Source organism: Leucopleurus acutus (assembly GCF_964270905.1).
Source record: "Leucopleurus acutus genome assembly, chromosome: 2".
In the NCBI taxonomy this organism is placed as follows: Eukaryota; Metazoa; Chordata; class Mammalia; order Artiodactyla; family Delphinidae; genus Leucopleurus; species Leucopleurus acutus.
The window spans coordinates 77,142,988-77,168,291 of record NC_139143.1 but is presented as its reverse complement, the minus strand read 5'-3'; the positions used below and the strand labels follow the sequence as shown (position 1 = coordinate 77,168,291).

General features: G+C 41.0%; 1 protein-coding gene across 1 annotated transcript in view; it reads right to left on the bottom strand.

Annotated features, from left to right (window-relative positions):
• Window positions 1-1,453: 1,453 nt before the first annotated feature.
• COPA (COPI coat complex subunit alpha) overlaps window positions 1,454-25,304 on the bottom strand; it is a 50,089-nt gene continuing 26,238 nt past the window's right edge. The window contains exons 11-33 of the mRNA XM_082833495.1: window positions 21,719-21,869; window positions 20,726-20,792; window positions 19,706-19,781; window positions 17,732-17,814; window positions 16,772-16,911; window positions 16,110-16,195; window positions 15,856-15,994; window positions 10,013-10,175; window positions 9,764-9,910; window positions 8,805-8,994; window positions 8,587-8,682; window positions 7,341-7,429; window positions 7,024-7,147; window positions 6,064-6,153; window positions 5,774-5,883; window positions 5,292-5,369; window positions 5,060-5,128; window positions 4,362-4,498; window positions 3,914-4,100; window positions 3,705-3,815; window positions 3,225-3,386; window positions 2,369-2,563; window positions 1,454-2,105 (exon numbers count right to left, since the gene is read on the bottom strand). Of these exons, the coding sequence (XP_082689621.1) occupies window positions 2,046-2,105; window positions 2,369-2,563; window positions 3,225-3,386; window positions 3,705-3,815; window positions 3,914-4,100; window positions 4,362-4,498; window positions 5,060-5,128; window positions 5,292-5,369; window positions 5,774-5,883; window positions 6,064-6,153; window positions 7,024-7,147; window positions 7,341-7,429; window positions 8,587-8,682; window positions 8,805-8,994; window positions 9,764-9,910; window positions 10,013-10,175; window positions 15,856-15,994; window positions 16,110-16,195; window positions 16,772-16,911; window positions 17,732-17,814; window positions 19,706-19,781; window positions 20,726-20,792; window positions 21,719-21,869 (2,750 nt within the window). The 3' untranslated portion in view covers window positions 1,454-2,045. The remainder of the gene's footprint in view (window positions 2,106-2,368; window positions 2,564-3,224; window positions 3,387-3,704; window positions 3,816-3,913; window positions 4,101-4,361; window positions 4,499-5,059; window positions 5,129-5,291; window positions 5,370-5,773; window positions 5,884-6,063; window positions 6,154-7,023; window positions 7,148-7,340; window positions 7,430-8,586; window positions 8,683-8,804; window positions 8,995-9,763; window positions 9,911-10,012; window positions 10,176-15,855; window positions 15,995-16,109; window positions 16,196-16,771; window positions 16,912-17,731; window positions 17,815-19,705; window positions 19,782-20,725; window positions 20,793-21,718; window positions 21,870-25,304) is intronic.

The window sequence follows — 25,304 nt, the reverse complement described above, 5'->3', positions numbered from 1 at the left end:
ATATGGTAATATCAGTATGTTAATAAGGAAAACATCAGATGGTAAATAAAAGAATTAAGATGGAGTTGAAAATAAGCACGATTCTTCCTTTGCACTATTTCTTAAACTTCCTTTACTGTTGATAAGCCTAACACCTCATCTCAGTATTTACTCACCTCCCACCTTTCATGTATAGTGAACACTGTTGCAAAACAGTATTTTACAATATTTTCTTTATATCACTCTCTCAAGTAAGGACTTAATGGCTCTCCACTGTTTATTAACCAACTTCAAATTCTTTCCTGGTATTTAATTATTTCACATGTATCCATTTTGTTTCCCCAATTACATAAGCTTCATGAGGACTGTCCACTTTTTTCATATCCCTCAGTTCAGAATGTTTATGTTGGTATGCAAAATTAATTTTATAATTTATTTTAAATTTACAGAAAATTTTGCCAAATTTTTCATCAACTTGCCTATGGTTACAGAAAGAATGTTTATAACTTGAGAAAGTGTTATGAAAATAGTGTGCAAATTTTTGAGAGGGCAGGCTTAATTTGGGGATTCTGTTTAAGAAAGTATCTTTTAAAGCTAAAAAGATACAAAGCCCTGCCCTCTTTGACAGCAGGAATTACACTTATAGTTTATCCTCAGATTCACTTTCCACAGCTGTCCAATGTATGTTCAAGTTGCTCACTGCAGCACTGTATATAATATCCAAAGAATGGAAATAACTCACATATCCATGAATAACAAGGCAACTTAAAATCATTAGTATGCTTCCATTTAGGTATAACAGGGGGATAGGGAAGAACATATTCATAACTGCTTGTTTATACATCAAAAAATCTCTGGCAGGATATAAGGAAGTTAACAATGGCAGTTACCTGTTTTGGGGAAAGCGATAGGAACTAGGTGGCTGACGAAAGAGGTGGGAGGAAGATGTTACAGAATAGCTTTTTACATTTACTGATTTCTGAACTATATGAATGTATTGTTTATTGAAAACATGAATTTAAAATGAAAAAAAGTATATATTTTAATCAAAGGCACAGTACATCACTCTATGGAATTAATCTTAGTACATGACAAGCAAAATTCTGTATTGCCATTGTAATTGCTGTACTATATACAATGTATTACTAATTAATCACATATATATCACATAAAACATCTAGAACAGTACCAAGTACATGGCAGGTGCTCAATGAATACACTCTATAATTAGCAATAAATGGAAGGTTGCAGTCAATAATGGAATAGGGGAACTACTTGCTTTCTACCATTCTCACAGCAATTCACTATATCCTATGAAAAATATGTACTTTAAAAAACATATAGGTATTTATTACCTTTGTAATTAAAAATAATTTTTGAAGGAAAGGTATCTGCTTTGATGGGGCAGCTACATGGAGTAAGTAGGAATATGACAGTATCCAGGAAACAAATGGCAAGCCACAAAACTCTCGTAGAAATTTATTTATTTAGTGTGAGAAACAAAATACAAGAACAATCTTTGTAAAGAACAAGTCAACAAAAAGTGATGTCCATTTCTGGAAAATCAAATAGTTTCTTCTCAGACTTTAAGTTTCTGGCCACACAGAAGATATCTGCCTCGGAGTTTAAATGCCCAAGGAAAACGGGGATGGCTGACAGCTTGTTATGACTGAGTAAAAGATGCTATCTTATTTATTACATCTCATTCCTTTCTAACAAAAAGTACACAAAGGTGGTGGGGAGGGAAGGAATAAATATAGCAGGAATTTATTTCACAAATGTTCATCACAAATGTTCTTTGAAAGATCTAAGCTGGGAAGGCAAGGCCAGTCATGACCACAAGTGTAGTTACCTTGAGATGAGAGGTCCTCAGAGGCAAAAAAAAAAAAAGTCAGGTTTAGACATTTTGATTAGCCATAGAAGAAGAGAAAAGGACATTAGGTTTTAGGGTAGAGAGAGCTAAACATCAATAATATGAAGGGTAGTTGAGGAAGAAGGAGTTAGAAGGATATAAAGACTAACTGCGGGAAACCACGGTGCTTAACCCTACACACATGAAGCAGGCCTTAGCGAAACTGCAGAGGGCTGATCCTTAAACCAATCACATCTTTGCCAATCTCTGTCACCTATGGAAGAAGAAATAGAAGAAAGTTAGGGATTTGTGAGGGTGAGAAGCCTAGAAAGCCTACTCCCTCCACACCTCAATGAGCACAGTAGAGTGGTTTGTTATTGTTACTGACTGGAAGGAGCAGTGGGAAGTTCTACCCTCCTCCAGTGTCACTGCCTCAAGGTGTGAGGGGGAAATACAGGAGACAAAAAGGACCAACATGCTAGTTGGTCCTTCCCTCAAGACAGAATTCTAGATGTATTTCTCAAGGACAGTACTTACTGTAGTGACCCTGCAGATCTGACCCTTAAACTCAGGCGAATAGCAGGCCCCACTGAGTGGACATTTCTCCACTGGCTTTCCACGGTAGATGGGCCGATAAGATGCAGCACAGATGTCAAAAGGGTTGTGCATGTCATAATTGAGCTGGTAGGCATCTGTGGGGTTCTTCTCACAGGCAGACAGGATTTTGCGGGTCTAAAAGAGTGAAGGAATATTTTATTTACAAGGACTGATAGCTGCACACCACAACTCAAATGATCTCATCACCATGGTTTAGTAGTTTCTTTGACGTAGATGCAATTGTACTGAATGAATACAGAATACGTCCTCTGTATAGGTCATATGTGAAGGGGTAACAGTTGCCATTCCTGTTGTATCAGGCTTTCTCCTTCTCTATCCCAAAGTGGCTCCATGGATCTAGACCCATACTCCTCCACTAAGTCTGAGAATTCTCAGGGTTAGCCCTGAAAGGGTTAAAACTGGCTTTCACTGCACAAATAGAAAACTTTTGGAAAACACAAGTAATGGGACATGTATATGGAGGCTAGTGGTGGTGGTGAGGGGAAATCTAGAACTTAAGGACAGGACTGGGTTGATTTTCAGGTACAGAGGACCTGTTCCATATTGCAGGTCACACTCTCACAGTGGTACCATGTCTGAGTAAGATATTAGTTCAGTTTCCAGGAACAAAAGGAGGTCCCCATGCCATTAAGTAGAGGATGGTATTTTGTTGGCTCTTTTTGTTGAATGCTGTTATACAGCACTTTGTTTCAGAGACAAGGACCTTGGTCTTCGACTCCCTCCATGTAAGAGCAGATCTAGTTCCCCTACGCTCACTAAAGGAGTTCCCATATACCTGTTGAGCCACCTCTGGTTTGGGCCCAAGTTCCAACAGGCGCCGAGCAAAGGTGGCAGCAGTCTTAAAGTTCTTGAGCTTGAAGAAGAGGTTGAGGGCTGTACGCAGCACCAGGATCATGTGCACTGGCTGCAGGTTTGAGTGGGTGAAATAGGCTGCCATCTGGTGGACAGAAGGAGGAACACATGCCATGCTGATGCTAAAGCTGGGATAGGTCATTTATAAGGGGTCACATATGCATTAGAAACACGGCAAAACAACCAAATAAAAACAGGACTGGCTATACAGCAGAGAAATCTTCTGCCTCCTAGTTATGGAGGACTGATGAGATGAGGAAGACAGGTGGAGAAATATATCCTTTCCTCACAGAAATGGGCCCAAATTTCTCTTACTCCCCATATTGAGACCTAAAGAATTCAGACCTAATAGTGGGTAAAAGGGAAGACGCCTCTGTACTGCTTAGAGGCCCAGAGGTCTTACCTCACAGATGCGCTTCTGCTGTTCTAGAGACTCTTTGGGCAGCTTCTTCCTTTCTATCTCCATGGACAAACCCACAATGTACTCACGGCAAATGGTGATGAGCTGCTGAGCCTGGAGAGGGGGCAAAAGAAGGTCATGGTACAGAGGCAAGAAGGTGGGGGTGCCCAGCACTATGACAAGTGTGACTATGACACTATGACTGCTCTTACCTCTGCAGTCTCCTGTTTATTGTCCACAACAAGAAGTGGCACACTGAGTAAAATGGAACGGAATTTTTCCACAGCCTCCTCAAACTTGCCCACTGTGGTGAGCTGGTAGCACAGTTGCAACCGTTGGATGAGGTCATTAAGCTTCAGGCCCACAGCTGGTACACCATTCTTCAGCCCTGCATCCTTCCTGAAAGGGAAAGAAGACAGGATAATCAGGAGCCCACTAGGACTTAACCTCTTCTTCTGGCAACATGATCACAACACCCTACTGTGAAAGAAGCTAGGGAAATGGATGCAGCAGGTGTAAACCAAACCTGACAGAGTGCCAAGCCAAAGATCTTTTCCTACTAGGAAACCTCAGCTCTGGGACAATTCTGTCTCTGAGGTTACCATCTGAAATATCTACCCTAAGTTGGAACAGAGAGAAGCCAGCAGCAAGGGACCTTACCAATTGCGATTAGGGTAGCCATACATGGAGGGCAGGCAGGGCAGAGCCTGATAGGTGGTACGGCCTCGGACATAGGTCTGCAGGAACAGTTGCTTGTAGGGGCCAAACTGGGTTACCCCTACTTGGTCATGAAGGAGCTGGAATACAAGAGGAAAGAAACATAAGATTTGGGCTCTGCTACTTAAAAACTAGTTGACAGTGGGCAAGGTACTTAACTTCTCTGTACTTGTTTCCTCATCAGTAAATTATATTTAATTATAGGATCTACCTCATTTAATAATACCCATAAAGCATTTATGATAATGCCCGGCACACAGTCAACACTGAATGTTAGTGGCTGTTGCAGTTGTGGTTGTTTTTGTTATTGCTACGATAGCAGATGGCTTAGTGTTCAAAAACTACACCTGTTCATTAAGGGGTGCTCACTTCACTGATATGAGCCAGAAAGCACGCTATAAATGGGTGGAAGATGGCTGGAAGAATCCACCTTACGAGATTACTAAGTCAGACTGAAAGCATGTAAGAGGAAGGCCTTATGAGGCAAGTTTCCTTAGGCAAGACCAAAGACTTCCACGTTAAATATACACCTCTGCCCTTGTGGGTATAATAATTTCCATTTGGTTAAGATGAATCAATCATCCCCCTGGGACCCTAGGCAAGGCACACTCAACAAAAGCCAAGGTAGCTTTAAGACTTACCCGCATGGCTGTTTCAAAAGAGCCTGCCAGGATGTGATCAACTGGAAGCTGAGAGTTATTGCACCAGATCTAACAAGAAACAGAAAACCCAAGATAAGTGAAATTTTGGTCTTTCTCTTCCCAACAGTCCTACTCTATATCTGTAATAGAAGAGTGTCGATATTCTTTACACATTAATCAAGTATAGCCAGCTCAGAAACACTTATCCCTACAGGACTGTTTCCCTGCTTACCTGAGTTGGGCTGGTTCCCTTAGTGGGGGGCACAAAGAACCCATCCTCAGCCCCACCAGCTACACCAGGGGGTATATCCTAGGGGAAAAACAAAGAGTGAGTCATTTTTTAAGCCATTCAAGCAATTTGCCCTGATAAATCTGAACACAACTCTACCTTATTCCCAGCCTCTGTTGGGGAGGAGGGGTGGTGGTTGTGGAAGATGACTCTCAAAATAGGAGAAGCTTTCCCAGTAACAAAACGATACACCAAAAGCCCCAATCAGGCAAAAAAGCTTGCTGCCTTTTCATCAGATGACACTGGCACAACCCTAGTTAATCTTATTATTCTTTCTTTCAAATGGGAGTTAAGCATCAGACTAGGAGGATCCAGACCCCCTCCCGTTCAGGGACCTCAGGACAGGTTTTGGGGGGGGTGATAAGGCCACCGGCCTCCACAGGGAGAAATGGAGAGAACCTTACAAGGGTGAAAACGCCACATACCAGCTCAGGAGGAAGCTCCAGATCTTCTTCCACGTCCCAGCCACCTCCTTCTTCCTGTCCTTTGCCAAGAGCATCATCCCCCAAACCTTCTGTAGCCTCCACAAACCCATCTGTAAGGAAAATCCAGGCTCAACATAGATTCTCAAAGTGACACAATTTTAGCCAAAGGAAAGAAAAACACTGGGATCCTTGTTGGTCCTATGGTCCAGCACCCTGCAGAACTGCCCCACAACCCAGTCCCACTCCAGGGAGCCCATCTGCCCAGAACACTCCTAGAAGAACATGCATACCTTCGTCCAGCTGCAGCTCCGCATCCTCTCCCCAGCCCTCAGTACCAACGGTGTCAATGTCAATGTCAGCAGCCAGTGCTCCTCCCTTCCCTACAGAGGGAAGGAACAGAAAGGAAGAGCTGGTTACAGCCAGCTAAGTCTAAGATATGGCCTCCTCTGCTGGCAAATTGTTGCATCCTTACAGAAGCAGGTGCCAATGTTGTGTCCACTTACTGTTTTTGTTTATTTTTGTGATATCTATATTATGCTAACCTGGTTAGCATAGGTTTCACAGAGAGAGGGAATAGAAGAGAGATGAAAACAACTGGCCTTCCTGCTACCAAAAACTGCCTCAGACAATTTCTTACTAACCAGCCTTTGGTGCCAACTCTTGGCATTTCTTGCTGAGATCTTTGCTAAGTTACCACCACTACAGTGTGTACAGGGCATGAGGACAAAGGCTAGATGAGAGGATATGGAAGAAAGAGCAGGACTGGGCACGAAATGCCCAAGGGTCTATTTAGGCTCTCAGCTGGGAGAAACAAACTAGTAGACATAGCCGAGAAAACAGGAGTGTAAGGGTGGGAGTGGTAGTGGGTATACCCACGTGACAGAATTGAGGTAGCTGAGTTAGTACCTTAAGATTGTATGTCATGAATGATAAAACACAGAACGGAAAGTATGACTACATATATGGTAAAATCTAAGAAAATACACCAAAATGTTAACAGTGGTTGTTAGACCCATGGACTAAGAAACATCTCTCTTTTTCCCTCCTATCTTCCAAATTTTAATGATGCCATAATGCTTTTATTTAGTTTTTAAAAGACTTTAACTTTAATTGGCATCTCAGTGTTGCATGAGGCATCACACAGAAAAAAGGATAGAGGAAAAGGATAGAATAGTTAATGGTACTCTCTAGGACAGCTTTTCAGAAAACAAGCACACAACAAAAATGCTATGGAAGAAGTGGGCACTTACCCTTGCTGGCAATGGAGCCTTCAAAGAACCCTTTAGATACAGTCAATAAGGGCCAATTGGTATCCAATGGCATGATAGGTGCAGGTGGCTGAAGCAGCTTGGCATTAGGGTCAATGTCTGGGATCTGAAAGATAGAAGGTTAAAAGCAAACAGCTCTCAGGAACCATCTAGGGAAGGTTATGGAGCCTCCTTTGATCTCATTTGTTTCTCTGCCTCTCCTGGTAACCAGGTGCGGAGTAACATTTGTAGGTTTAAATAGTCCCAAGATCTCAGAGTTAATCCTGTAATCAGAGATACTTATGTAAATAAAGACTCACTGCCTCCTTCTCTGGGTCAAATGTCTCCTTCAGGCTCTCAGCTTCTTCATCTAAACCATGGGTAGCAGCTGTGAGATAGGCCAGTGACTCTGTTAAGAAAACAGACTTTATGGTATAGGTACATTTCCAAGTGAATACTGGTGTCCTGATGTCTGCCTCCTGGTCAAGTCCCTGCATAAGTCCTTCCCTTCAGTGTGGGCTGGATCTATTGACTCGCTTCTAATGAACAGTATGTGGGAGAAATGATGGGATGTCACTTCTGAGATTAGGATACAAAGACTATGGCTTCCATCTTGGGTGCCCTCATTTGCTCTAAGGGAAACCAACTGCCATACTGTGAACTGCCCTATGGAAAAGACTACAGAGCAGAAAACTGAGGTCTCCCAGCCAATAGCCAGTGAGGACCTGAGGACTGCCCACAGCCACAGAGCGAATGTGGGAGTGGATCCTCCCCTACTTGAGCCTTGAAATGTCTGCAGCCTTGGCCAACACCTTGACTGCAGCCTCATGAGAGACACTGAGCCAGAGGCACCCAGCTAAGTCATGCTGCAAACCGAGATAATCAGCATTTGTTGTTTTAAACTACTAAGTTTTGGGTAATTTGTTATATAGCAATAAATAACTAAAACAGTTGCTTATCCTTAAGATCTATCATCAGTGTTAACAAGAACCTTGGACTCATCCCAGTCTGCTCTCTCTCACATCCCCCCAACCAGTCCCCTTCGACAAATCATGTTGGTTCTACCTTTAAAATATATGCCGAATCTGACCATTGCTCACCCATTCACAGCTAGCACCTTGGTCCACACCACATCTTTCACCTTTCTTATTCCCTAAGGTATCTCAAGTGCTAGTATAATGCTTGGTATACAGTGGGTTCTCAAAACATACCCCTTAAATATAAAATGAATAAATAAATGGGTGAAACTTCCAGATTTGAAGTAAAACGATAAAACTCTAATGGCATTCAACCAACCACATTTACTACGGTATCTGCTCCAGGACCTTTTAAAACCCATTTCCCCCAAGATATTAACTATTTTCCTAAGAGTGCCTAGCCAAACTATATTTTCTGGCTGTCCCTCCATTTGGCTTTGAAGAAAGTCTCTGAGCATGGTAGGAGCATGCAGTCTCTTTTGAAAAAATGTGCAATGAAGGGAAATCCCTCACTACTACATATGAATAACTCACCATAAAGAGAAAATACTTCCTAAGGCCCCAAAGGAAGTGAGTCCTGGATACTTACTTTGCCCACAGTTCTTCAGGATCCGTACCCGCTCTGACACATCTCCCAGGTAGAGGGCATTCTGATAATGGCCACTCATGTCCTTTCGGATCTCAGCTGCACCAAGTCAATAAGAGACACCAAGTTAGGTCTTCTCTCTCAAGTTCTCTCTTGCCTCTATTTGCCTTCTTCCTTCCCCCAAGGACCCCTTTTCCCATCCTTAGTTTCTGGGGTCTCACCAATTTTCATCATCTTGCGAAGTTTCTCTAGATTGCCAGTGATAAGGTACAAGAAGGAAAGTTTGTCAAAGTTTTTGGTGCGCTGATAACACATTTCCACAATCTGGTGGTTCCCCTGTAGTAAGGCCACTTCTCCCAGCTTTTCCCAGCAATTCTTGTCATCCAGTGCTTTGGCTGCTTCCAGAGCAATCTAAAGAATCCCCAGAATTAGAGTTAACAGGTTGGAGGTTATTGTGACTCAAAACCAGGGACTACAGTCAAAACGTCTGTCTCTAAGTAAATCTCCCAAGGAACTCTTTACACTTTCAATCCTCCTAGCTTTGTTTTCAATCTAATAGTACTGAAAATTCAATCAACAAATAAGATCCCTTAGGATCCATGGATAGAAGAATCACATCACATTATCCTCCTCCTCAGAAATTTACTTTTACAACAAAATCATCTTCTAGCAGTTGCTGATTCCATAAGGCCAATTTTTGCTTAGCTATCATATTTCCCATTTGCCAGGTTTGAAGATCCACAGGGGCTCCTCAGAAGAAATAAGAAGGAAGTTCAGAAGTAAGAAAGTCAATTTTCCTTAGGCTTCTCTCCATTTAAAAATAATGCCTATAGACTCTAGGCCTCAACATTTAATAAGTACTCCTTCATCTAAGCCGCCAGTTAGCAAGTCAAATGTCAAGGAAATAATGAAATTTTCCAAATTCTATGCTATCTTGGTTCTGTTCTAAAAGTTACTGAATTCAGACTAACTCAGAGCGACAACAACAATAGAAATGCTGGGGCAGAAGCAAAGATGGGCAAACAGCAACAGGAAGATAGCTCAATCTAACAACTAAAAAAATTCTAAATTCCATTATATTGGCTGAAGAAGCAAGCCCAGAATAATGTCTTCCCAATGCCACCCTAACCCTCTCACCTCCTCTACAACAATATGGGGCTTATAACCATACTTCTCTCACCTCAATGTTTCCACACTCCAGTGCAAGACTAAAGCGAGTTTTCTCATCTTTGACGAAATGCAGTGCCACTTCAGGATATCCCTTCTTCTGGAGATACGCAATGATAGACTGGCCTACAAGTTTGGCGTTCCTTACCATGTGTAGTACCTAGACATTTGGGGAGGGTTAGGGCAGGAAATAGAGATCACTTATAGGAAAAAAGGAGTGCTCCCCTTCTCAATACTCCTAATATGCTTCCTCATTTCATACCTCATCGTATTTTCTGTTGATCAGGGCCAGCTTGAACTTGAACTCAGTTGGATCAATGGTGAGCACCCGAGGACGACACTCTCTGTCTAGGCAATATACATTGTTGCCCTTCACCCGTGTGACATAGATAGGTAAATCCAGAGTTCGGATGATCCCATAGTCCCTAAGAATAAGAGTTAGAGAGCACAGCTTTAAGTCGGTGTAAGAGTAAATCCAGCCTGTAAAGAAATAAAACAAGCCTAGGACCCAGCCTTTTATCTTCTCATTACCCTTTTGTCAAGTGCCATTTAAACAATAGTGTAGATAGGAAGTGATTCAAAAAAGAGCAGAACCAAATTAATTTATTTTATTCTCTTGTATGAAGTGGGAAAAGATGGGGCAGATGGTATGATTTCTCTTTATAAGCTAGTACTCTAGGATCTAACAGACACAGGTATCGGAACCAGACCTAAAAGTTAAATCTTAAGTTCTGATATATAATCACTAGGCCACTATGAACAGTTAAATCCTTCCTTATAAGTTATAAGTGAAAGTGGAAGAGAGGTAGATGTGAAGACTTCTGATGTACAAAGAAATGATGCAAAGAACATAATATATATATATTTTTTTTGCGGTACGCGGGCCTCTTACCGCTGTGTTCCCTCCCGCTGCAGAGCACAGGCTCCAGATGCGCAGGCCCAGTGGCCATGGCTCACGGGCCCAGCCACTCCGCGGCACATGGGATCCCCCCGGACCAGGGCACACACCCGTGTCCCCTGCATCGGCAGGCGGACTCCCAATCACTGTGCCACCAGGGAAGCCCAGCACATAATATTTTAAACTGAATAAAAATTAAAAGTTTACAGATTAAAACTTGTGGCTATAGCTAACACAATACTTGATGGACAATTTATAGTGTTAAGTGCATATACTATATTAGAAGAAAGACTGAAAATTAATGAGGTCTACATGCTTAATATTTGGAGAAAGACTAAAAATTAGTAAGCATCCAACTCAAAAATTGTATGGTTCTTTTTTTTTTTTTTTTTTTGTGGTACGTGGGCCTCTCACTGTTGTGGAGCACAGGCTCCGGACGCGCAGGCTCGGCGGCCATGGCTCACAGGCCCAGCCGCTCTGCAGCACATGGGATCTTCCCGGACCAGTGCACAAACCCGTGTCCCCTGCATTGGCAGGCAGACTCTCAACCACTGCGCCACCAGGGAAGCCCTTACGGTTCTTTTTAAAGTTAAAACAAAGAGTGTACTTAGAAGGAAAAAATAAAGTCAATAGTAGAAATTAAGAAATAGAAAACAAAAGTACAATAGAGAAGTTCAATAAAGGCAAAAGCTGGGTAAAACTGATAAACCTCTCATGAAGCTAATTAAGAAAAAAAGGATGGGAACTTCCCTGGTGGTAGAGTGGTTAAGAATCCGCCTGCCAATGCAGGGGACACGGGTTTGAGCCCTGGTCCAGGAAGATCCCACATGCTGCGGAGCAACTAAGCCCGTGTACCACGACTACTGAGTCTGTGCTCTAGAGTCCGCGAGCCACAACTACTGAGTCCACACACTGCAACTACTGAAGCCCGTGTGCCTAGAGCCCGTGTTCTGCAACAAGAGAAGCTACTGCAATGAGAAGCCCATGCACTGCAACAAAGAGTAGCCCCCGCTTGCTGCAACTAGAGAAAGCCTGCGTGCAGCAACGAAGACCCAACACAGCCAAAAGTAAATAAACAAAATAAATTTCTTTAAAAAAAAAAAGAAAAAAAGGATGAAATGGCAATAATAGGGATGCAAAAAGGGATATCACTATAAATCTTGCAGAATGAGGATATGCATAAATGTTTTTAAATGATCAAATTCCCAGAAGAGTAAAATTTACCAAAATTGACTAAAAAGAAACAGAAAACTCCTACAGTCCTATAATTATTACATAAAATTAATTGAATCATATTTTTAAATCCTCCTATAAGTACCAGGCCTGAATGACTACACTGGCAAATTCTACCTACCATTCAAGGAAGAATTAATTCCAATCTTATACAAACTCAATGAGAGAACAGATGAATAGAGTATATTATTTTGCCTATTTTATGAAATTAGCACTACCTCAATACCAAAGCCTGACAAGGACAGAAAGGAAAAGGGAAATCACAGGGCAATCTCACACACATATATATACAAAGATGCAAAATCCTAAACAAAATATTAGCAGACTGAAACAAGCAATATTTGAAGAGGGTAAAACATCATGACCAAGTTAGATTTGTATAAGGAATACAATGTTGGTCTAACATTTAAAAAAAAATCAATTTAATTCACTACATTAATCAACAAAAGGAGAAAAACTGCATGACTACCTCAATATATGCAGAAAAGGGGTTTAAAAAAATTCAATACTCATTTGAGATATAGCGAAGAAATTCCTCAGTAGATAAAAAGTATCTATAAAAAAATCTACAGTAAGCTTACATAATGCCAATACACTGAAAAGTGACACTGTAAATTGGGAACAAGACAAGAAAGTTTGCTATCACCGTGTTTATTCAGCACTGTGCTGGAGATCTTGGTCAGTGCTGTAAGACAAGAAAAAAACATAAAAGAATAAGCGCTAAAAAAAAAAAAGAATAAGTGCTGGAAAGAAGAAACAAAAGTGTCATTACCTACAGATGCTATGAGTATTTGAAAAGAAAATATAAATGAATTAATAGAATTAATAAGAGTCTAGCAAGGTCTCTGAAATAAAATTAATTTAAAACTTAGTTATGGGGCTTCCCTGGTGGCGCAGTGGTTGAGAGTCCGCCTGCCAATGCAGGAGACATGGGTTCATGCCCCGGTTCGGGAGGATCCCACATGCCGCGGAGCGGCTAGGTCCGTGGGCCATGGCCACTGAGCCTGCGCGTCCAGAGCCTGTGCTCCGCAACGGGAGAGGCCACAGCAGTGAGAGGCCTGTGTACCGCAAAAAACAAAACAAAACAAAACAAAACAAAAAACCCCCAAAACAACTTCGTTGTATTTCTAAATATCAGGAAAAATTATAAAATTGAATTTTTAAATGGATACTATACATTTATAAATAGCATTAAAAACTATCAAGTGCCTAAGAATAAATCTAACCAAAGAAAATGCAACATCTCTATGGATAAAATTATAAAGCTTTATTTAAAGATGTTTCAGAAGCCCTAAATAAATGAAGAGCTACTATATCATGTTCACAAATTAGGAAACTTAATATTGTAAAGATAACAATTACACCCAAAATCCCCAAATCACATACAGATTCACAATCCCAACTGAAATCACAATAGGGTTTTTTGCTTTCTGTTTTTTTGGGTTTTTTTTTGCCATGCCATGAGGCTTGCAAGATCTTAGCTCCCGGGGCTTCGCTCGTGGTGCAGTGGTTAAGAATCCCCCTGCCAATGAAGGGGACACAGGTTCGAGCCCTGGTCTGGGAAGATCCCACGTGCCATGGAGCAACTAAGCCCGTGCGCCACAACTACTGAGCCTGTGTGCCACAACTAGTGAAGCCCGTGCGCCTAGAGCCCATGTTCCTCAACAAGAGAAGCCACTGCAATGAGAAGCCCATGCACTGCAATGAAGAGTAGTGCCCCCCTCACTGCAATTAGAGAAAGCCTGCATGCAGCAACGAAGCCCCAACGCAGCCAAAAATAAATTAATTAATTAAAAACAAAAGAGAGAGAGAAAAATCAACTTTCTAAAAAAAAAAAAAAAAAAAAAAAAGATCTTAGTTCCCCGACCAGGGCCCAGGAACTCTCGTTTGTCTTTTTTTTTTTTTGGCATGGAATTTCACAAGCTAATCTAAAATTTATACTTTTTCAAGACAAAAAATTACTTGAAAATATGCTTTTTCAAGGCAAAACTAATTTGAAATAGCCTAATAACTTAAAAAAAAGTAAAACAAAGTGGGTAAGATTTGTGGAACTGCTTTACCAGTTGTAAAGACTTACAAGACTATCATACTTAAGACAGTGTAGAATTCAATCAGAGACAGACCACAAAAAACAGATCCTTGGGACTTCACTGGTGGCACAGTAGTTAAGAATCCGCCTGCCAATGCAGGGGACACGGGTTCAATCCCTGGTCCAGGAAGATCCCACATGCTGCAGAGCAACTAAGCCCATGTGCCACAACTACTGAGCCTGCACTCTAGAGCCCACGTGCCACAACAACTGAAGCCCGCATGCCTAGAGCCTGTGCTCCGCAACAAGAGAAGCCACTGCAATGAGAAGCCCGCGCACTGCAACGAAGAGTAGCCCCCACTCACTGCAACTAGAGAAAGCCCACGTGCAGCAACAAAGACCCAATGCAGCCAAAAATAAAAAAACAAAACCAAAAAACAGATCCTTACATTTTTTTAAAAGGGATTCATATATCACAAAGATGGCTCTGCAGAACTATGGGGAAAGGCTGGTTTTTTCGATACATGATGTTGGTACAAAACTGAGTGTCCTTATGGAAAAAGTAAAGCTGAGCTCACGACACCTCACACCATACAAAAAAATCAACTTCAGGTAGATTATAGACCTAGATATAAAAGGTAAAACTATAAAGTTTTCATAAGAAAATATAAAAGAATGCCTTTATTATCTTGGAGTCAACAAAGATTTCTTAAATAGGACACAAAACCTGATATCCATAAAGAATAAGATTCATAAACTCAACTACATTAAACTAAGAACTTCTGTTCATTAACGGATATCAAAAGAGAATCAAAAGACATACTATAGAATGGGAGGAGATATTAATATTTGCAACACATAGCCCTGATAAAGGACTGATATTCAAATATATAAAGAACTCCTATAACAAAAGAACAAGAATAACTCATTTAAATAAAGGATAAAAGACTTGAACAGAATTCATAGAAGAGGAAATCCTGATGGATGGCTAAATAAAAAGTTGTCCAATCTCCTGGGGAATCAGAGAATAGCAAAGTAAAATTACAAGATACATTGCACATCCACCAGACAAAAATGAGTCTGACAAAGGTCAAGTACTGACTAGTGTGACAAGCAAAGAAACTTTTATACAACACTGGTGGGCATGCAAATTGGTAAAACCACTCTTTCACATTACCTAGCAAATGTGAAGATAAGCACGCTCTATGACCTAGCAATTCTGCTCTAGAGAGAAATGTACGTGCATATGAACAAGAATTCATGGAAGAATGTTTAAAAGAACATCATTTATAATAGACAAAACCTAGAAATCACCCAACTATCCCTCTAGAATAGAACTGATAAACTGTAGCATATTTATATAATAGAATATTATACAACAGCAAAAACAAATAATCTAGAGCTACAACATGGATGAATCTTACAAACAATATATTGAGCAAAATAAGCAAAATATGAAATAATACATTCAGCATGATTTAATTTACATGAAGTTCAAAACCAGGCAAAATTAAACCATTATTTTAAGACACACACTGGGTGGTAAAATTGCAAAGAAAAGCAAGAAAGAAATTATCATAAAAGTCAGAATGTTATCTTTGAGGAAGAGAGAGGGATGTGATCAATAGGGACCACATGGCAAAGGGCTTCTGGGGTGTCAGAAATGTTCTATTTCTTGACTTGGGTGGCAGTTACACAGATGTTCATTATGTAACTATTTGCTATTTCATATATTTATAACCTATGTAATTTTCTATATTTGTGTCATATTTCACAATTTTAAAAGAGTTGAAAAAAGAATGTTTTGATGCTCCTAGCACATATATGCCAGACAAAGCTTTTCCATGAAGACAGTTCAAGGAGGACTTCAGTATGTCTCCTGAGACACGACAGTGATTTTAAGAAGCCACTTTCTCCCATTCTGTATCTCAGAGAATCAACTTACCCAGTGGTGACAGCATATTTGATGTGGTTGCTTGTGGTATAGATAAATACCCCACTCTCATCCCAGGCCCCACTCTTGACACGAATGTTCTCATGAATGTTACATAGAGCCTCCAGTTTGCGGTTACAGATCACAATGGCTGTAAGAGGCAAAGGACATGAGTGCTCTGCTGGACAGGGTGAGTGAAGTAGACTGGCAGGGATGGGGAGGGAGGGACTGGTCTCTAAATCAGGGTGGACATAATGAAGACTTACCATGTTTGGCCAGTAGTGCTACATGGGACATGTCTGCTGACCAGATAACATATTTCACCTTGGAAATCTTCACAGATGCCAGAGTCCTGGGATAGAGAGAGAAGGGCAAATATGAGTGGACCTGATTCCCTTATTCCAGGTTATGACCTAAACTCCTTTTCATCTCCTTTTCATCTCCAAATTAATGTAAACCGAAATTTCTTAAAATAATACCAAATAAACATTTTCTGTATTACAGTTCAGTGACTTAAACATTTGGCTCACATTGTATACTTCCCTCTTCCTCAACTCCCTGCCCCTCATTCCCATGTATTATTAGGGACTTGTGTATGTCTGTTTTCACCAATGGACTGTAAGCTCCTTTAAGTACAGGAACTATGTTATTCATTTCTGTGTCCCTATTATTCTAAGTCCCAAGAGCATTCTTTTTTCAGATAAATGCTCTGAAAACAAATAAGCCCCTTGTTGTAATGCTAGTGTGTATGTACAGGATGGAGAGTGATCACAGAGGAAAAAAAGTGGTTAGAAAGAGTCTTGGAGTTACAGCACAAGAAGTGGCTAAGCCACAGGTCAAACTCACTTGGGGGAAGAAAAGCTCCCACTAAAGATTTCCACTCTCCCCCACAATATGCCTATCTGCTTAGGGGCATCTGACATGTTACCGCTTCTGCTGTACGTCAAAGAGCGTGATGGATTCTGCATCTCGAAGCAGGAGGTTGCCTGTGCCAGCGTAAAAAATCTCATCACAGTTGGGCACCTGTACCTTTTTGGTGATCTCATTCTTCAGATTCTTGATCAGAAGCTGAAATGAGTACATAAGGTGGGGTTAAGAGAAATACATGTAAGATGATGCCAGCTGACAATGTCCCTCAGCAATTATTCCTTAGCTTCAATAAACAAAGTATTTTTTTTTCTGTCTGTCCAGTTCAATCACCACTCTACGTAGACCACTCCAACTAAGATCCTCTCCAAGGGTCTTGATAGCTTTTTTTTTTTTCAATTGAAATATCCTGAGAAGTCCAACTAAAATCTAAATTCCTCAACCAACCAGGGACAGAATACAGCACTTCTGAGGCTTAAATTTTTGTTAAATATTTTCTTGAGACAGCTTTGCTTAACTTTTTTAGGACCCATTACATTTTAAGTACCATCAGAGGTAGTAGGATAAGAGGATCTACTCCTTATCTAGCTCACCTATTTCATTTTTTTGGTGTTGAGGGGGTGGGGACTTGCCACGTGGCTTGCAGGATCTTAGTTCCCAGACCAGGGATCGAACCCGGGCCCCAGCAGTGAAAGTGCCAAGTCCTAACCACTGGACCGTCAGGGACTTCCCAGCTCATCTATTTCAAATTTGATGTTTTTTGGCTCCTGTGTTATCAAGAGTGACTTTAGCTTGGTTCTTAAGCCCAGAGCCACAGTGACAATCCACCCAATCAAATCAATTTTAAGGCCTTTTTTTTCCCAAGGGGTTTGGGGTAGAGTTAAGGAGAAAGCAGCCAACACACGAGGACCACAGCTGCCCAGGGCAGAGTAAGGGGAAAAAAAATGCAATTTATTCTGCCATACACAGGCCACTGCCACCACACTCTCCAAATTAATTTCCCTTTTTAGTCTTAACTCACCGAATGCATCCGATCTAGGACAGCAAACCGATTGCGAGCAACCCAAACAGCTGTCAGGCCTGAGGATCGTTTCCCTTCAGGAGCTGAGAAGAGCAAAACCAAAGGGCAGGAACATGTAGTAAGCTACTGCCAGGTGACAGAGTCAGGTGCCATGAAGCTGCCAGTCTTGCTGGCTGCCATGTTGGCTTTGCCAGTTCAGCTGCTTCCTAACTTATTCAGCCATAACCTGAGGCTATTGTCAGTGACTTTTCCCCACCAGTTCCCTCCAAACTCCAACCTCCACCCCTGCCAAGCCTCTCTTCTCTAGGCCAAGTGACTGCATTTCAGCCAACACCATATACTGGCAGAAGGACCACCCCCATCTTGGGAGACAGCACATTCCATCAAGCTAACGAGCAGGGCCTCGCTGGCCAAGCTGCGGCACAAAGCAAGCAGCCTGTGAGTGTCTTGGACCTCCTATCTCAACAAGCTGGAGTAGAGACAGAGCCCCCTCTCCAGGACGCAGCTGCTCTGCTGCTTTTAACATGCAAATGCAGACCTCCTAGCAGAGTAGGATGGGGCAGAGTGCTCCTAACTAAATCCAGGCAGCTCTATGCTGGGCAGTATTTAGCACCAAGCTGATGCTCCATAAATGTCAATCAATCACTCAACAAAGTTACAACATGTTTCTCAGTTTCCAAACATTTCACTGGATGATTAGAATTCCGAATGGGTACTCCACACTCTGGGAAACTTCAAAGGAGATACACAGAAGGATGCGTGGAAATACTATTTTACCTATTAGTATCAGCAGGAAACTGGACAATACGTGCTGGCCAGCCTTGCCAGGCCACCCCTTGACAACCAGGGGTGTCAGGCAATTTACAAAATTAATTATTATCATAACCAACACTCCCATTTTCCAGGGGCCGAAGAACCACACTATTCAAGCCTTTCCTCTTTCTCTTCCTCTGTGCTGTACCTTTATTCCTTTAATAATTATTATCTCCCTCAAAAAAATGGAGAAGATAAAATAAAAGTGGTTATAAGACAAAACAAAAATATTTTAGACTATTAATTGTAAACAGATGGGGAAAAGAAGGGGATGGGTAAGCAGGACCAAACAAAAAAAAAATGGTCAGAAATGGCTTGACTGATTAATTTATAGGGGAGACTTTGATTTATGGATATCAAAGACATACAGGTTTTCTCTCTTTTCACCATGACCACACTTATAGGAGAGTGATGATATTAGCAGCAATAATGACACGGTGGCACCCACAATAGGACAGAGCTAGCAAAATATTTCTCAGAATCTGTTGATTCGATCTAAAATATCATGGAAGTATGGTACTAAAAGTGGGGACCTGAGGAACAAACCTCTGACCTACAAACCAACTAGAGGGAGTACACTAAAAGGAGCATAAGTGAGACTCAAATCTATTCTGAGAATGTTTTGTCAGCAAGTTCTAGCAGAAAGGACTAAAGACGGATGGTGGTGATGGAAGAGGCAGGCACGGATCTCAGCTGGATCCGGGATCCCTGGTGCGGTGAGGGGCTGTTAACAGCCTCATCTTTCTGACATGCAAAAGGAAGCAAATCGGATCTGGATATGGATGGGAGAGCATAAATCCCTAGTCCCAGGATGAGACGCTGCAAGATTGGAACCATGTTTTTAAATAAATGAAACTACCAGGGTGAAAGTCACATCAGCTGACAATAAACTAGGATAACATGCTGTGCTGAAAGAGAAAATGGAGAGTTTCTAATAACCAAATTATAAAATATATATATCTAGCTGGAGTAATAAAATGGAGGAGGAACATGAATATTTCACACCACAGTTGCCTCTGATGCAACTGTCAGCAGCACCTGCCAACAGACATGAGTGATGTGGCCATGGCCTGGGGACAGAATGTGAAAAACTTGAAGAGGAGTGATGATATGGGTGAGGAAAGCTAAGAGCAGAGTCGGGTATACAAAGAGAATGCCTACCATCAGGATTCTGGGAGTCGGCATCCTTGGGGATGGTGTACAAGTCATAGGTACTATTCTCTAAATTACTGGCTCTCTGTAGAGGAAAGGGAGGAATTGTTAGTAAGAGAGCACCCAAGATACCAGTTTACTCTGACATAGAAAACAGCACCATTATACAGACAGCAACCTGAAACTATACTTTTCACACCTTTCCCTCAGAAGGCATTTGAACGTTTCTACAGCTAAAAATTATAGGGCTCGTTGCCAAAGAATTCAGCATTCATGTCACCTTATTTTTCTTTTATCTTCCAAAGATGTAGATATCTTTTGAATGAAAGCAAGGACTGCTCTCTATTCCACAAATTAACAGATTAAGACTCCAATATTCCAGTGCCCCACCTGAGTTTATTCATCAACTTAAAAGTCTGTTTGAAGGTAAAAAAAAGACATCAAAGAAAAAACATTAAAGAAAAGTGCCAGGAGGAAAATATGGGGCTGTTAGATATTGAAGAAGAACTGGGATCAGACACTAGACGTCATATCGGGAAAGACAGGTTTTCATTCTTCTGACTTGGCAATGAAGGCACTAAAATTAGAATGCCATTTCTTTCTTTTTTTTTTTAATTGTATGGCAAGAAATGTGGAGGGCTACTTGATGACCCCCAAAGGTAACACCACTGAAAGGAACTCTTCTCAAAATCAGCTCTACTATTTTCACCCAAATGGAGGGAATCAAGATAAGCATCTCCTTTGAATAGGATATAGTCCCAAACATTCTTTCAAATTACTTTCAGTGATTTGGGTGATTCATCCCAACGCTCCATTAAGTTTAGAAGTTGTTAGCCATATGAAAGATGTAAGTACACAAACCCTTAACATGTTTATGACAGCTGAAGCCTACCTGGTTTGAGCCTCTGTTTACTGTTTCAGCTCTCTCAAAATGACCATTAAATGGTTTCAAAGAAGCCATTAAAGATCCTCTAAGGGCATGAGAAAGAGACCTATGGGAAATGAGGAGATCCTAGGAGGTTTACTTACTGTACACAGTAGGACTGCATTTTCTGCTGGATTGTACGACATGTTGAACACTGGAAACTTGGAACCACTAGAGATATATATACAAAAAACAGAGAAATTAGTAAAAAGACATAATGACAATAGGAAAAAAGGAATTACTCCTACTTACCTCATCTTTACAGATATACTTATCATTTTTATAATCAGAAATAAAAATAAATGAATGTTGCATCTATTTCTTCCTTCCTTTAAGGCTTAGGGACTCCCCTATTTCAGCTTTGAGCATAGAGTTTTAAAAAAGCACACCTAGTACAAGTCTACTTATTCAACAGAAGGTATGGCTAGCACTCACTGTAGTGAGTGGGATTGATTCTTCTTGGGTACAAATTCCTACACATAATTGCAGTGGATACCACAGAGTAACATGATGTGATTTGTCTCTGGCTAGTTTCTCCTGTCCCTTGGAGTGATAACACAAACCGATTTTTTTTATTGTAGTAACGCTGGAGGGTGGTTATCAAACCCTTATGCCAAAGTCTGCCACCATGAATGTTTCAGCATGCTGATACATCTGGCTTTCCAAGAGGATAGTTCCTTTTGCCAGGCACCCTAGATATTATCATATCTTCAGAGTTAAGAGTTCCCAGAGACATATATTCTGGTTTAGAGTTGCATGCATTTTGCTGAAAAGCAAAGGGAGAGGTATAGAAAAAAAGTGCTAAATAAAGGCAAAGAGGCCTGTCACCAAGTTGGGCTACTCTCAACCAGGAAACTTTCCCTGGTTTTCAAGACACCTGGCAAACTTGGCAATATGATTTCCTTTCCACAGGGTCTCTAGCATTGTCAACAGGGAAGCCCCCATTGGCCTCATGGCCACCACCATGCTCCTGGGGATTCTATCTGTGACAGGAGATGAGATCCAAAACGTTGTTAAAAGAACAGACTCCAGTTTGTGAGTATTGTTTCATGGTAACAGATGAGACACTTTGGAGGGAAGAAACAAGTCTGATTTACCTCCGCAACTGCATCACAGCTACATCTTTGGAGCTGTTGAAATCCAACTGACGTAAGAATCGGTCCTTGACATAATGAAGCATATTGCCATGAACAGCATAGGCTGGCCGTTCCCGTTCCAGTTTAAATACAATCATGCCACCATCATGGCCTGGGCCACAGGGAAAAGGGAGGAAGAATTAGCTGTAGGCAAGAAAGAAAACTGGAAACAGGAGATACACAAAGATGACGACTGTATCTGTATGCTAAAAACAAAGTTAAGACACCTAAATGCATTCTTTATTTGCCTAAATTCTCACAATTCTTGGAATCTTTATTCAAGTAAACACCTGTAAATCATTTACCAATACTCACTCTATCATACTGCCACATTAGACAAACCCTCCTCTGTGTTCTCCTAACTGCTTTGTACAAACCTCCGTCACAGCACGTACCATTCTGCACTGTAATTGTTTAGGTATATCATCCCCAGTATACACTGAGCTCCCTGAAAACAGAAATTACAATAATTTCCATCCTTTCCCAGTCACTATCAAATAACAAACATAAAAAGTAAGTGCTGAACAAATGGATGCTAGTTTAAAAAGACTTTCTGGTTCTGTTTTTTAAAAATGTTTTGCTTTTCCCTACTAACATTATCCATCACTCAGAAAAACCTTCAGTCTTTGTCCTCCTAGTATACACTCCACACATAAATCAGATCATGTCACTTCCCTACCCAACACCTTCCAATGGCTTTCCATTCTTTCAGAATAAAGTCTTAAATTCTAATGGTCTACAAGGCAATGCCCAATCTGGCTTGGTCTTACCTCCTATTACTTAGCCCCTTACTGTGCTCCAGCTGGCCACTCTGATGTTCCTCAAACATGTTAAACATTTCTCATATCACGGTCTTTGCATTTGCTGTTCCCACTGTCAATGTATTTGTCATTCTCCTTCACTTTCCTGAACACCCAATATAAAGCAGCAGTCCCTACACTCTTCCCTCTCTATCCCACTTACTTTTGCTTAACTTTCTTTTAAAGCAGTTTTCACCATACATTGTTTTATATATTTATTGTTTTATGGGTCTACCTCCCTTCACTACAAATAAAAGTTCCATGGCCTCAGGTGCAGTGCTTTCCAGGGACTGCCCCACGCCCACTCCAGCTCCAGGCACTCCACCAAGAGACCACACTCCCCAGGGACTATGCCTGCCCAGATGCACTCCAGCCCCAGCAAGCCTGCCAAAGCTGCCAGGTGCAAACAATCTACACAGGAATGCTTTCACCCTTTAAGGCCACTCCTTAAAAGACCAGGAGAGGTAGCTGTTTTGCTTAAATTCATAGAAACAAAAACAAAAAGTCAAACAAAAGGGAGACAGAGGAATATGTTCCAAAAGAAACAACAAAATAAACCCCCAGAAAAAAACCCTACTGAAACAGAGATAAGTAATTTATCTGATAAAGAGTTCAAAGAAAGAGTCATAAGGATGCTAACCAAACTTGGTTGAAGAATGGAAGAATTCAGTGAGAACTTCAACAAAGACTTAGAAAATATAAGAAAGAACCAATCAAAAGTGAAGAATACAAAAACAGAAAAAATATGCTAGAGGGAATCAACAGCAGATTAGATTATATGGAAGAACAGATGAGCAATCTGTAAGACAGAATAGTGGAAATCACCCAACTGTAACAGCAAAAAGAAGAAAGAATTTTTTTTTTAAATGAGCAGAGTTAAGGGACTTCTGGGACAACATCAAGCATACTAACTTTCACATTATAGGATTCCCAAAGGAGAAGAGAGAAAGGGACAGAAACCGTATTTGAATAAATAATGGCTGAAAAGTTTCCTAACCTGAGGAAGGAAGTAGATATCCAGGTCCAAGAAGCACAGAGATTCCCAAATAAGATGAACCCAAAGAGATACTCACCGTGACATATTATAATTAAAATGGCAAGAGTTAAAGATAAGGAGAGAATCTTAACCCATTATTGGCCGGGGGATTTTTGCAGAAACTGGTGCCTGTGGCCAGCGATTTGTTACGTAAGTGAATACTGAAACATACACGTTTGAGTATAACTATCAACAACTGTTTTTGCACTTAATGTATTTTTTTGAAACTTTGTACATGTCTTACTAAAGCATTCTAATATTTCATTAGAGTGTGATAGGCAGTACAGCAGGCACCTCTGTGCAGGGGAACAGAACATCTATTACAAATATATCGTGTTTCACTGTGCTTTCCCCTGGAAGAGCAGACTCTACACTTTCTGGCGGCATTGTTTTTTAAATTTTATTTATTTTTGGCTGCATTGGGTCTTCATTGCTGCACATGGGCTTTCTCTAATTGCGGCAAGTGGGGGCTACTCTTTGTTGCAGTGTGCAGGCTTCTCATTGAGGTGGCTTCTCGTTGCAGAGTACAGGCTCTAGGTGCTTGGGCTTCAGTAGTTATGGCACGCAGGTTCAGTAGTTGTGACTTGAGGGCTCTAGAGCGCAGGCTCAGTAGTTGTGGTGCATGGGCTTAGCTGCTCTGCGGCATGTGGGATCTTCCCGGACCAGGGCTTGAATCTGTATCCCCTGCACTGTGCCACCAGGGAAGCCCCGCAGCATTTTTTTTTAGTCATGTGGGTATTATTTCCTCTAGAATATGTTCTTTTATTTTACCTGATAGTCGACAAGGTGGATCTTTGTGGAGGGCTCTTTTAGAAACACCACAAGAAGGACCAGGTGTGGGACTACCACTATATTCACCAGAATGGTCAATTACCCATCCTCTAGCTACTGCTAACAAAAATTGCTTGTAAGTCATTTTATTCTGTGCACTAAGGCTACAATAAATTTTAAACGCATTGAATAAACTGCAATACTAAAATAGCAACCCACTTTCTTAAACTATTTTCAAGTTTTCCAGAGGATATTGCAGTTTGCCAGGTATTGACTGGATCAATCAACTCCTTTCATAGATTTATTATACTCTAATATACAAGTGGGCTTAGTCATCTGATGGTCAGTCCTCCTGTCTTCTTTTCCTGTAGATGCTATGGAGGCATAATGAATAGTTGTCACCACGCAGACTAGCCTTTTGTCTTTCCATATAAGAAAAATCACTTTTCCCGTCCATAAGAATGTCATTTCTTCCCTCTGTAGATTTTTACGTTTCTCTTAATTGGTTTGGTAGACCATGATTCTCTCTTATAGTCCCACAAACTCTGATTTTATTTTTCAACAATATTTCAGATGTGGACACACTGTTGTAACAATTGTCTTGGTAAATACGGTGCCATGAACCAAGATAAGGCTGTTATAAGATTGTTTCTTGTAGTTTCTATCCTTCACCCATGTAAATCTCAAGGTTGCATATATACCCAGTTTCACTTTTGTTAACCATCCTGACCAAACTTATTTTGTAAGTTTTCTGGGATTATAGGTTTTGAATCTGAGTCGTCCTCTCCACTTTATCACTGCCTCATCAAGCGATAGCTCTTGTTTGGGTATACAGATCGATGGAAATTTTTGTAGAAAATAATCCAAAAGAGGTTTAACTTTTGAACCTCTGTCTGCAGGAAGTGGAGTTTCTGAGTTATTGTTAAAGTGAAGAAACATC